The following is a 12,975-nucleotide window of genomic DNA, read 5'->3' as shown; positions in this document are numbered from 1 at the left end:
AAGCTCGAGGGACCGTACGGCCTATCTCTGTTCTTATTTCATATGTTCCTGTAAACGACAAACAGGGGTGGGTTAATGCATGGGCCTATGGGGTTCATGCCCAGAGGCCCTAGCTAAATATGAAACACCCACTAGGGACAGTTTCATATATATTGCGATATGAATTGGCTTTATTATTGGTGTAAACATAGGGCAAATTGGTGTAAACATTCTACCGACCTATTTTTGCTTGCATTTTACTACACGTGTGCTTGTTAATGAATGGGGACACACACACAAGCCTGCGCATCAATGTGAGGATACGGAATCCCAAATGGACCAGAAGGTGCTAGATTCAGTCCCTCATCTGTGCCGAGTCAGCAGCCCCCAGCCCAGGCTGGGAGGTAGCAGGGACATCGGGAACATTCTTCCTGCATCTAACCTGTCCAATCCCGTCAGAATTTTAGATGTTTTTATGAGATCCCCTCCCATTCTTCTAAATTCCAGTGAATATACGCCTAGTCGATTCAATCTTTCTTCTTATGTCAGTCCTGCCATCCCAGGAATTAGTCTGGTGAACCTTCGCTGCACTCCCTCAATAGCAAGAATGTTCTTCCGCAGATTAGGAGACCAAAACCGTACACAATATTCAAGGTGTGGCCTCACCAAGGCTCTGTACAACTGCAGTAAGACCTCCCTGCTCCGATACTCAAATCCCCTCACTATGAAGGCCATCATGGGCTGATCTGTATCTGAACTCCACCCTACCTGCCTTGGCTCCGTATCCCTTTATACCCTTGTCTAGCAAGAATTTATCAGTCTGAGATTTAACATTGTGTATTGAGTTAGCATCCAGTGCTTTTTGAGAGAATTTCACCCTTCTCCCATCCTTTGCATGAACAAGTCCCTAACCTCGCTCCAGAATGGCCCTTTTTTTAAAATTGAAAGATGATGCCCATATGTTCTGCACTTCCCCACCAGCTCAAAAAACATTTCTCTCCATCAATTCCTTTCAAAATCCTAAAACCCTCAATCAAATCGACCCCTAACCTTCTATATTCCATAAAAAGCAGTTTATACAATCTCGCCTCATAATCTAACCCTTCGTTTGTGTGTTGGCCCTGGGTCCCCAAGATTTTTTAATCCAGCTCTGCACTTAAATACACAAGATACAGGACACCACTGCGGGGAAATATAGCTCTCCTTCCATTACACAAAAAAATGGCAATTACTTTTTTTTTTACACAAGAGGTCCATTAGATTGGGCAAGTGAAAATAAAGACAATTGTGGAGGTGGGACAACTTCCAGTTGTCTGTGAGCAATGCCGCCAGAGATCAGCTTGCATTTGCTGGATTTTGTGGCTTTAGATAGCAATCCAACTATAACTAGACAGCACATCCCATTCCCAACATTGCTGTTACAGGAACCACACAGATGGTCGCTCACTCCCCTCCCCAAATCAGATTATCACGCTTTATGGGCAAGCACATTGAAAGAAAAGGAATCAAATTTTAGTTTAAATGTCAATTTGTCTGTTCTCTCCAGAAGCTGCAGGACCAGAGCTATTCCAGCATTTTCTGTTTCCGATTTCTATGACTGAAAAACTGTCCAACCTCAGAGAGTGGCAGCACTCGGGTTTACCCCTCTAAAATTTAAAACCTATGATCTATTTCACTCTAGAATACAGTCTAATGCGCTGCACTTCAATCCTGGTAATTAGAAAGATTTAACTCACAACTGTGATTATAACAAACACAGGACAGTGGAGAGGGGATGATTCATGCAATGAAAAAAAACACTGATTGCAATAATGGGATATAAATTAATGTTTGCTCATTAATGTCCCTCACTAAATTCATGTTTGCTTATTAATCATAGAAAATTATAACACAGGAGGCCATTCCGTCATCATGTCTGTGCCAGTGATGAATTTGCCTCACTAAATCAATGGGTGCTCATTAATGCCCCTCATTAAATCCCCCTTCACTCAGTAATGCCCCTCACTAAATCCCCCTTCCCTCAGTAATGCCCCTCACTAAATCCCCCTTCCCTCAGTAATGCCCCTCACTAAATCCACATTCCCTCAGTATTACCCCTCACTAAATCCCCCTTCCCTCAGTATTGCCCCTCAAATAAATCCCCCTTCCCTCAGTATTGCCCCTCACTAAATCCCCCTCACTAAATCCACATTCCCTCAGTATTACCCCTCACTAAATCCCCCTTCCCTCAGTATTGCCCCTCACTAAATCCCCCTTCCCTCAGTAATGCCCCTCACTAAATCCCCCTCACTAAATCCCCCTTCCCTCAGTATTGCCCCTCACTAAATCCCCCTTCCCTCAGTAATGCCCCTCACTAAATCCCCCTTCCCTCAGTAATTCCCCTCACTAAATCCCCCTTCTCTCAGTAATGACCCTCACTAAATCCCCCTTCCCTCAGTAACGCCCCTCACTAAATCCCCCTTCCCTCAGTATTACCCCTCACTAAATCCCCCTTCCCTCAGTAATGCCCCTCACTAAACCCCCCTTCCCTCAGTAACACCCCTCACTAAACCCCCCTTCCCTCAGTAATTCCCCTCACTAAACCCCCCCTTCCCTCAGTAACGCCCCTCACTAAACCCCCGTTCCCTCAGTAATGTCCCTCACTAAACCCCCCTTCCCTCAGTAACCCCCCTTCCCTCAGTAATGCCCCTCACTAAACCCCCCTTCCCTCAGTAACGCCCCTCACTAAACCCCCGTTCCCTCAGTAATGTCCCTCACTAAATCCCCCTTCCCTCAGTAATGCCCCTCACTAAACCCCCCTTCCCTCAGTAATGCCCCTCACTAAATCCCCCTCACTAAATCCCCCTTCCCTCAGTAATGACCCTCACTAAACCCCCTTCCCTCAGTAATGACCCTCACTAAACCCCCTTTCCCTCAGTAATGACCCTCACTAAACCCCCCTTCCCTCAGTAATGACCCTCACTAAACCCCCTTCCCTCAGTAATGACCCTCACTAAACCCCTCTTCCCTCAGTAATGACCCTCACTAAACCCCCCTTCCCTCAGTAATGCCCCTCACTAAATCCACATTCCCTCAGTATTACCCTCACTAAATCCCCCTTCCCTCAGTAATGACCCTCACTAAACCCCCTTCCCTCAGTAATGACCCTCACTAAACCCCCCTTCCCTCAGTAACGCCCCTCACTAAACCCCCTTCCCTCAGTAATGACCCTCACTAAACCCCCCTTCCCTCAGTAATGACCCTCACTAAACCCCCTTCCCTCAGTAATGACCCTCACTAAACCCCCCTTCCCTCAGTAATGACCCTCACTAAACCCCCCTTCCCTCAGTAATGACCCTCACTAAACCCCCTTCCCTCAGTAATGACCCTCACTAAACCCCCCTTCCCTCAGTAACGCCCCTCACTAAACCCCCTTCCCTCAGTAATGACCCTCACTAAACCCCCCTTCCTTCAGTAATGACCCTCACTAAACCCCCTTCCCTCAGTAATGACCCTCACTAAACCCCCCTTCCCTCAGTAATGACCCTCACTAAACCCCCCTTCCCTCAGTAATGTCCCTCACTAAATCCCCCTTCCCTCAGTATTACCCCTCACTAAATCCCCCTTCCCTCAGTAATGCCCCTCACTAAACCCCCCCTTCCCTCAGTAATGTCCCTCACTAAATCCACATTCCCTCAGTATTACCCCTCACTAAATCCCCCTCACCTCAGTAATGCCCCTCACTAAATCCACATTCCCTCAGTATTACCCCTCACTAAATCCACATTCCCTCAGTATTACCCCTCACTAAATCCCCCTTCCCTCAGTAATGCCCCTCACTAAATCCACATTCCCTCAGTATTACCCCTCACTAAATCCACATTCCCTCAGTATTACCCCTCACTAAATCCCCCTTCCCTCAGTAATGCCCCTCACTAAATCCACATTCCCTCAGTATTACCCCTCACTAAATCCACATTCCCTCAGTATTACCCCTCACTAAACCCCCTTCCCTCAGTAATGACCCTCACTAAACCCCCCTTCCCTCAGTAATGACCCTCACTAAACCCCCCTTCCCTCAGTAATGTCCCTCACTAAACCCCCCTTCCCTCAGTAACGCCCCTCACTAAACCCCCCTTCCCTCAGTAATGCCCCTCACTAAATCCCCCTTCCCTCAGTAACGCCCCTCACTAAACCCCCCTTCCCTCAGTAACGCCCCTCACTAAACCCCCCTTCCCTCAGTAACGCCCCTCACTAAACCCCCCTTCCCTCAGTAACGCCCCTCACTAAACCCCCCTTCCCTCAGTAATGTCCCTCACTAAACCCCCCTTCCCTCAGTAATGCCCCTCACTAAATCCCCCTTCCCTCAGTAATGCCCCTCACTAAACCCCCCTTCCCTCAGTAACGCCCCTCACTAAACCCCCCTTCCCTCAGTAATGCCCCTCACTAAACCCCCCTTCCCTCAGTAACGCCCCTCACTAAACCCCCCTTCCCTCAGTAACGCCCCTCACTAAACCCCCCTTCCCTCAGTAATGCCCCTCACTAAATCCCCCTTCCCTCAGTAATGCCCCTCACTAAACCCCCCTTCCCTCAGTAACGCCCCTCACTAAACCCCCCTTCCCTCAGTAACGCCCCTCACTAAACCCCCCTTCCCTCAGTAACGCCCCTCACTGGGCTGCCCTCTGGGGCGGAGCTGTCTGACAGGTGAACAGCTGGCGGGCGGGACACGGCCCGGGCCACATTCGGTGCGGTCAGGCCCAGCCTTGGGGCTCCGGAGGCCGTCCCCAGACGACTGGGCCGGGTGTCGGTGGGCCCGGGGCCCGGGGCCCGGAAACCCCGAGGGCCCGTGGCCCCGGGGCCCAGCAAGCCGCAGCTGCGCTTGGAAATGGCGGCCGGTTACCGGGCACCGCTCCCAGGGAAAGCTCTGCAAACAAAGAAAGGATGATTAAGATTGTTTTTAAAAACAGGGGGGGGGGCGGTGTGTTCTCACCGAGAAGCCTCTCGAACGGGCCGCTGCCTTTCCCCATCGCCGTGTCCGGCCGCTGCTGCCCTGTGCGAGAGAGCTCGGTGCGCGCTCGGCGCCTTATTGTTTCTAGGCTAATCCGAGCCCGGCACCTGCGCGGCCACCTAACTCGTCCCGAGCCGCCGGGGGCCTCCGCCGGCCCTGCGTCGCGGTGTGATGACGTCATCCCGCACCAAAATAAATAAAACCATGACAAATTATTACCCCGGGTGGAGTCGGCGCCGCTCTCGCAGCGAAAAGCAAGCGGGGCCGGAGCGAAATTAGACATTTTTAATTTAGGAGAAAAAAAAAATTCGCCAGAAGGAAAAGGCAGGGTCGCGGTTTGATGACGTGGCGGCGGCGGTTGCCACGCAACCGCCTGAGGAGGAGGAGAGGAGGAGCGGCCCTGTCAGCCCCGTGGCGCAGTCAGCGCTCGGCTGCTTTATCCGCCTCGGCCGGCCGGCGGGCGGGCGGGCTTCCACTGGGCGTTTGTTATCCGGGCTTCCCATCCATCCCTCACTCACCCGCGGGGGGAGGCCCGGCCATCCATCACCCCCAGCAATGTGCCTGCTGCTGGGGGCAACCGCTGTGGGCAAGACCCTGCTGCTCAAGAGATTGCACAATATCCTTTCTGTGCAGACCCCAGGCCGTGGGGGGTGTTTGTTGCACAACACAACTTGCCTTCATATAGCGCCTGTAATGGTGTCAAATTTATCTGTTTTTGTCTTCCAGCACCGCTGCGAAGCGCCTTGGGATGTTTTACTACGTTAATGGCGCAATATAAATAAAATTGAACATAAGAAAAAGGAGCGGTAGTTCATAACGGCGCCTGCTCCACCATTTAATACGATCATGGCTGATCCGCTCATGGACTCCGGTCCACTCCTCGTAACCCCCGTATTCCCTTCTCACGGTTGTTGCTAATGTAGTGAAATGTCACAAGGCGCTTCCCGCAGGCGTATTACGTGCTAAAAATTTAGACACCAAACCGCAAGAGTAGAAGTTAGCGCAGGTGGCCAAAAGCTTGGTCAAAGAGGTAGGTAGGTTTTAAGGAGCGGGTTGAAGGAGGAGAGGGAGGCGGAGAGGTTTAGGGAGGGAGTACCAGAGCTTGGGGGGCCCAGGCAACAGAAGGCACGGCCACCAATGGTTGAGCGATTTATAATCAGAGATGGTCAAGAGGGCAGAATTTGAGGAGCGCAGACATCTCAGGGGGGTTGTGGGGCTGGAGGAGATTACAGAGATAGGGAGGGGGCGAGGCCATGCAGGGATTTGAAACTAAGGATGAGAATTTTGAAATCAAGGAGTTGCTTAACCGGAAGCCAATGTAAGTCAGCGAGCACAGAGGGGTGTTGGGTGAGCGGGACTTGGTGCAAGTTAGGACACGGGCAACCGAGTTCTGGATCATCTCCAAATTAGTAGCTTGCAGGTAACTTCTAGGTAACACTCTGCAACATTGTGTATAACTGAGAGGAGGAATTTCTTCACTCAGAGGGTGTGAATCTTTGGAATTCTCTAAAGACTTGCCTGTCTAAAGCGTTTGTCACGACCACTGGACGTCCCAAAGCGCTTTACAACCAACAGAGTACTTTCTAAAAGTATAGTCACTGTTGTAATATAGGAAACGCGGCAACCAATTGTGCGCACAGCAAGCTCCCACAAACAGCAATGTGATATGGCCAGATAATCTGTTTCAGTGAGGGATAAATATTGGCCAGGACACCGGGGATATCCAACCCCCTCTCCGCGCTCTTCTTTGAAATAGCGCCGTGAGATCTTTTATGTCCACTTGAGAGCAGGTGGGGCCTCGGTTTAACATCTGATTCGAAAGAGGCTGTGTCATTGCATACATTCAAGGCTGAGATAGATAGATTTTTAGACTCTAGCGGAATCAAGGGATATGGGGATCGGCAGGAAAGCGGAGTTGAGTATTAAAGATCAGCCATGATCTTTCTGAATGGCGGAGCAGGCTCGAGGGGGCGTAAGGTCTACTGCTGCTCATAATTCTTATGGGGGATGGGTGTGGGGGTTGCAGCCGGTCGGAGAGCAAAGAGGGTCCCAGAGGACCCTGCTCTTGTTCAAAATAGCGCCATGGGATCGAGCAGGTCCGTTTCATCCAAAAGACGACACCTCCAACACTGCGGCACTCCCTCAGTACTGGCAGGGGAGCGTCGGCCTAGTTTTCTGTGCTCATGTCTCTGGAGTAGGACTTGAACCCACAGCCATCTGACTCCCTAAAAATGGTGGAAGTAACACCAGTTTTAAATAAAGGACAAATCGTTTTCCAGCTTTGAATATTCAAATACATCACAGTCATCAATATCTGCAGAATGTGGTGTAAATTTATGGTTAATTTTAAATAGAACTTGCAATATTTTTTTCATGTTTTACATTTTTGGATCCTTGACATGTGCACAGATGAGTTTGAAAGAAAGCACCGATGAACTTGGAGAGCCCCCACCTACACTCCCCACGGTATACGCAGACTGGCTTCATGTGTTCAATAACAGACTTGCACCAAAGCTTTGAGTATTACTAATGGTAATCCATCGAACATCCAAAGCCAGGGTCTGAATGGTGGATAGAATTAATACACACGTCCCTTTCACCTCGAGGTTAAAATCCATCGCAATCTGGCACAGTATCGCCAACATTCACGATTTGTGGATTTTTAAATTCCCCATACACCTCTACTTTATGGGAAATGTTAATGTACCATTCAGTGTTTAAATTTCCCACATGAAGTGCGAGCATCAAACTACAGATTGTGAGTAAGTCAAAGTGTTGGCAACACTGTTGATTAGGACAAAGGTCTTCCCCACTGAATGTAAGAGTCTTGCGTGAAATAGGTTTCTAATACAAGTCTACAGTACAAAACTGGCTATGATTTAGAAGAAATATATACCTTTCACATGGCAGAACAGAGGGGCTGAATGGCCTATTCCTTTGTTGCTCAAAATATCCCAAAGCATCATCACAGTTGCTGTAGAGTTGGGAAACACGGCAGCAAATTTGTACAGAAGCTGCAATTTACTAAATAGTCGCATCGTCTGTTTTAGTGAAGTTCGTTGAGGGACATCATGAGATCTCCCCTGCTCTCGGTTTAAAGTCTCACCAGTAAGATAGCACTGCCGACCATGCAGCATTCCTGGCCCTGAAGTACAGGCCCAGATCGTGGAGTGGAGCTTCGGACTCAGGAGGCCAGAGTGCTGCTGCCACTGAGCCAAGGCTGACAACTTGCTACTAAGTTTGCCGTCTCACTCAGAGAAGCCACAGCATTCCTGTGGGGAACGGTACTTCACTTTGGTGCAATAAGTGCTGCTGCCTGCAGCTTGGGATTAGATCCATAGTTGGAGCAGGCGCCCTGACATGTCGATTTTCATTCAAATGCAAGCTGTTGTTGTTTGGAATATAAACACCGGCATGGACAAGTTGGGCCGAATGGCCTGTTTCTGTGCTGTAAATTTGTGACGTTAATTATTAGCACTTCCAACTCTATCTTGTAATAAAATCTCACCACGTTCAGTTGGCGTCAACATAATTTATCATCAATCTGCTTTGCCTGCAGGTAGGAACTAATTTAACCGATATTACGGTTAATAAAAGGAAGATCACCATTCGAGAACTAGGAGGTTGCATGGGGCCTATCTGGCCAAGTTACTACGGAGACTGTGAGGCGGTGATAGTGAGTATCAGCGAGCGACACGGAAAGCATAACAGGACTGGGTGGGGAGCACCCAGCGGTTCAATCTTGCCTGACAATTGTTACCGTGCTTTTATATCATCAAATGTATTTGTTTTATCTTAAAACACTCCTGTGAAGTGGCTTGGGACGTTTTACTACATTAAAGGCACTATATAAATACAAGTTGTTGTTGTTTAGCAACTTCAGTGCTAGCAGGCGGAGGACAGAGAAAAAAATCCCCTGCACCCCGCTAATTAACTAGTTTCATTTTTTAACATGGGTTCTGACAGTGACATTTGCATCGGACTGTTATTTCCAGAACATTGCATTTATTTTAAGGGGACGGGGCTATTAGTTTCCTCCTGGCATGGTCTCCTGACAACCTGCACCATTCTCTGCCTGAAGGACAGGCAGGGGGCCAGTGTGGTATAACGCCACAGCTTCAGCACTGCACAAAAGGCAGCCTGAACCCACTTGCCCTCCATCTTTCCCCTGTCCCCCAGAGGAAACGCCTACCCTGTGCTCGGACGTTTTCCCCCCACGCACCGCAGAGCTCAGACCTGCCCTGCCCCCACGCACCACAAGATACAGCTCCAGCAAGACAACAACAACTTGTATTTATATGGCGCCTTTTAACATAGTGACACATCCCAAGGCGCTTCTTAGGAGTATTATATGACAAAAATTTGGCACCGAGCCGCATAAGTAGAAATTAACGCAGGTGACCAAAAGCTTGGTCAAAGAGGTAGGTTTTAAGGAACATCTTGAAGGAGGAAAGAGAGGTGGAGAGGTTTAGGCAGGGAGTTCCAGAGCTTGGGGCCCAGGCAACAGAAGGCACGGCCACCAATGGTTGAGCGATTATAATCAGGAATGCTCAGGAGGGCAGAATTAGAGGGGAGCAGATATCGCGGGCGTTGTGGGGCTGGAGGAGATTACAGAGATAGGGAGGGGCGAGGCTATGGCGTGATTTGAAAACAAGGATGAGAATTTTGAAATCGAGGCGTTGCTTAACCGGGAGCCAATGTAGGTCAGCGAGCACAGGGTAGGTGACCCCAAGTGATTCAGTAATCCAGCAGTTTTACCCTGCCTCTTTTTTAAAAAAAAAAGTGAATGTTTTCCTCCTAGTTCGTTATCGACGCTGCCAATCCCACTCAGATTTCCTCCTCCTGTATCCAGCTTCTCTCCGTTCTCACAGCTGAACAACTCCAGAAAACATCAGTCCTCATCATCTTCAACAAAGTGTAAGTACGGCCCCAGCAATCTGGCTCAGTTTCTTTTCTTCTTCTTCCCGCAAATGCTGTGGGGTGGCGGGGGAGTGAGTGTGTGATTGTTTTCATTCATTCATGGGATGGATATGGGCATCGCGGGTAAGGCCAGCATTTATTGCCCAGGAGAAGGTGGTGGGAGTGCCGTGAGGGTCCTTAACAGGAAGGAGAGACAACACTAACAGTCTATGCTGGATTCAAACACTGGGCCACAGCTACTGGTCTGTCAGGCGGCTTACATAATTTTTCTCGAACAAACATTTTGTACGGTACTAGGAATATAAATGCAACATATACACAGAGATCAGAGGCTGGGTATTCTCCCATAGTGGGAGTTCCAGGATTTTGATCCAGCGATAATGAGGGAACGACAATATATTTCCGAGTCAGGATGGTGTGTGACTTAGAGGGGAACGTGGAGGTGGTGGTGCTCCCATGCGCCTACTGTCCTTGTCCTTCTAGGTGGTAGAGGTCACGGGTTTGGGAGGTGCTATCGAAGAAGCCTTAGCGAGTTGCTGTAGTGCATCTTGTAGATGGTGCACCACTGTGCCGCTGGTGGAGGGAGTGATTGTTTAAGGTGGTGGATGGGGTGCCGATCAAGTGGGCTACTTTGTCCGGGATGTTGTCGAGCTTCTTGAGTATTGTTGGAGCTGCACTCAAACAGGCAAGTGGAGAGTATTCCATCACACTCCTGACTTGTGCCTTGTAGATGGTGGAAAGGCTTTGGGGAGTCAGGAGGTGAGTCACTCACCGCAGAATACCCAGCCTCTGATCTCTGTGTATATGTTGCATTTATATTCCTAGTACAGTACAAAATGTTTGTTCGAGAAAAATTATGTAAGCCGCCTGACAGAGCAGTAGCTGTGGCCCAGTGTTTGAATCCAGCGTAGACTGTTAGTGTTGTCTCTCATTCCTGTTAAGGACCCTAAATAGAAGAGTTTTGATTCCTTAAACAGCTCCTTTTCTTGTGGAAGTTCTGGGCACAGTTGCTCCCGCGCTGGTTAGTCTCAGTCATCAAGTTCCAAGGGTGGGTGGTTTGGGAAAGGGAAACATCACAACAGTTCATTCAGTAAGGGGTATTGTCCCGAGGTTGGGGGGCTCAGGTACATTGTTGGGAAGAGTAAAGGGAGCTTTAATCTGCAAGGGAGTCAAGGGTTATGGGGGGGGGGGAAGCAGGCAGGGAAGCGGAGGTGTGGCCAAGATCACATCAGCCATGATCTTATTGAATGGCGGAGCAGGCTCGAGGAGCCCAATGGCCAACTCCTGCTCCTATTATGTACCTACGGGACCTGCGCTGTACTTACACACCTATAGCTGGTGCAAAAGGTGGCATTAAGCGGGTTCGATGTAGAGGGGTTGGAGGAGCACAAACACTGGCATGGACCAGTTTACGTGCTGTACATTCTATGAAACGCCCCTCAAACATGAAAAGGCTAGAGGGTAAGCTATCACACAGCTTCTAGACTGGAGCTGAAGAACAGTTGGGATTGAAGGAAGACAAGCCGAGGTTAAAGATAAACAGCAGTGAGGATCAACACCTCAATGCTATATAAACGGATGGGAATAGTGAAGAGTTTTTTTTAATTTCAGGGACCTGCCCTGCCACATGTCCCTTGTGGAGATGAAAAGCCTGTTCAGGATGGATGACATCGTTGCCTGCACCAAGCAGCACATCAGCATGCTGGAGGTCAGTGCGCGGGACGGCAGGGGGCTGGAGGAAGTCCTGAACTGGCTTCGCTCACATCACAAGGGAAAACACTCGGCTTGAAGGCAAGACGCAACTCTCCCTCCTCTGCCCGGGTTCACCGAGGACGCATTGACCAGCACCCAGAGATAGCCGGAGGCGGGATCCGACGGCTGGTTCAGTGGCGCTGCATGGAAGAGAATGTCACTGCCCTCGAGATCGCAGTTGTAAATTACAGACTGTAGGACATGCCGAGGGGCGAGTGATTCAAACCGACTCTGTTCAGAGTTCTGAAGAACAGAAACGGTCGTGGGTATAAAAGTACAATTGCGTCAAAGCATTTCCAGCTCACGCACGGCAGAATTGAATTGTTGTCCATTCCAGACTCATTATAAATATGACGCTAGATTTGAGAGATCCCAGTTTACAGCTGGGGCACTGATACAGATCACTTGTATACTCAAACCACAGCCACACAAATCAGGTAATTCGGCACTTCCTCTATTAAAATCTATTTCGAACTTGCAATGTAATGTTAGTCTATGTCTTCATATCGCCTCAATCAGTATGAATTATTCCTCAAATTGTATTATAGCCACTGGGACATTGTACTGCAGGCTTTACCCTGCACCAACCTGGAGTAGCTGTTCGTTCTCACCTCTCCCGACAAAACAGGAAACACTGCAGAACCTACCTGCTGGTTGATGGCAAAGACATTTGTGGACAAAACGAGAGGGGGTTAAAAGCTAGGATTAAAACAATATGAGCCACAAATAGATACATGTTCCCAAACTTGTCCTTCTTTGACGAGCACCGGGCAGGAAGGGCTGGTTCAATGGACACGGTTATTTTCATGGGCATGTTGTACATTTAACTTCAAAGCAAAGAATCCTAGACAGGTTTCGGCTTCTTTCAGTTCCTTAAAAAATGTAACCGAGCTGTCTCGTGCCTCTCCTGCAAACATCAAAAACACACAGCGCTGACATGCAGTTACAGAAAACTTTCACGGAACAAAGGAGTAAAGGACCAGCCTGTCACCCACCATCTTGATCACATACACCGAAACGTGATCACAAATATTGATCACATACACCGAAATGTGATCACACATACACCAGAACACAGGAACAAGAGTAGGCCTTTCAGCCCCTCGAGCCTGTTCTGCCATTCAATGAGATCATGGCTGATCTGTGACCTAACTCCATATACCTGCCATTGGCCCATATCCCTTAATACCTTTGGTTAACAAAAAGCTATCTCCAATTTAACAATTAATCTAGCATCAATTGCTGTTTGCGGAAGAGAGTTCCAAACTTCTACCACCCTTTGTGTGTAGAAGTGTTTCCTAATTTCACTCCTGAAAAGGTCTGGCTCCAATTTTTAG

The 12,975-nt window shown here is 49.0% G+C and overlaps 2 protein-coding genes across 7 annotated transcripts in view; one reads left to right on the top strand and one right to left on the bottom strand.

Annotated features, from left to right (window-relative positions):
- hgs (hepatocyte growth factor-regulated tyrosine kinase substrate) overlaps positions 1-5,154 on the bottom strand; it is a 42,175-nt gene extending 37,021 nt beyond the window's left edge. For 2 of the 4 annotated variants that reach the window (XM_070857843.1, XM_070857845.1), the window contains exon 1: positions 4,949-5,150. In XM_070857843.1, the coding sequence (XP_070713944.1) occupies positions 4,949-5,147 (199 nt within the window). In that variant the 5' untranslated portion in view covers positions 5,148-5,150. Of the gene's footprint in view, positions 1-4,948 lie in introns of all 4 variants that reach the window. The other 2 variants (XM_070857844.1, XM_070857842.1) reach the window with 2 other exon arrangements.
- A 156-nt stretch (positions 5,155-5,310) lies between these two features.
- Positions 5,311-12,119, top strand: arl16 (ADP-ribosylation factor-like 16). Of its 3 annotated transcripts, none has more exons than XM_070857846.1 (5): positions 5,311-5,584; positions 7,378-7,432; positions 8,526-8,642; positions 9,768-9,883; positions 11,498-12,119. In XM_070857846.1, coding segments are annotated over exons 1-5 (468 nt in total). In that variant the 5' UTR covers positions 5,311-5,582; the 3' UTR covers positions 11,676-12,119. The 3 variants fall into 3 exon arrangements, with proteins under 3 accessions (XP_070713947.1, XP_070713948.1, XP_070713949.1); XM_070857847.1 differs by having other exon boundaries at positions 5,436-5,583; positions 7,375-7,432; XM_070857848.1 differs by lacking the exon at positions 5,311-5,584 and having other exon boundaries at positions 7,414-7,498.
- Positions 12,120-12,975: the final 856 nt, after the last annotated feature.

The sequence above is a fragment of the Pristiophorus japonicus genome, chromosome 16 (assembly GCF_044704955.1).
Source record: "Pristiophorus japonicus isolate sPriJap1 chromosome 16, sPriJap1.hap1, whole genome shotgun sequence".
Taxonomy (NCBI): Eukaryota; Metazoa; Chordata; class Chondrichthyes; family Pristiophoridae; genus Pristiophorus; species Pristiophorus japonicus.
Note: the sequence above shows the minus strand (reverse complement) of the source record. Positions and strands in the feature narration are given on the sequence as shown.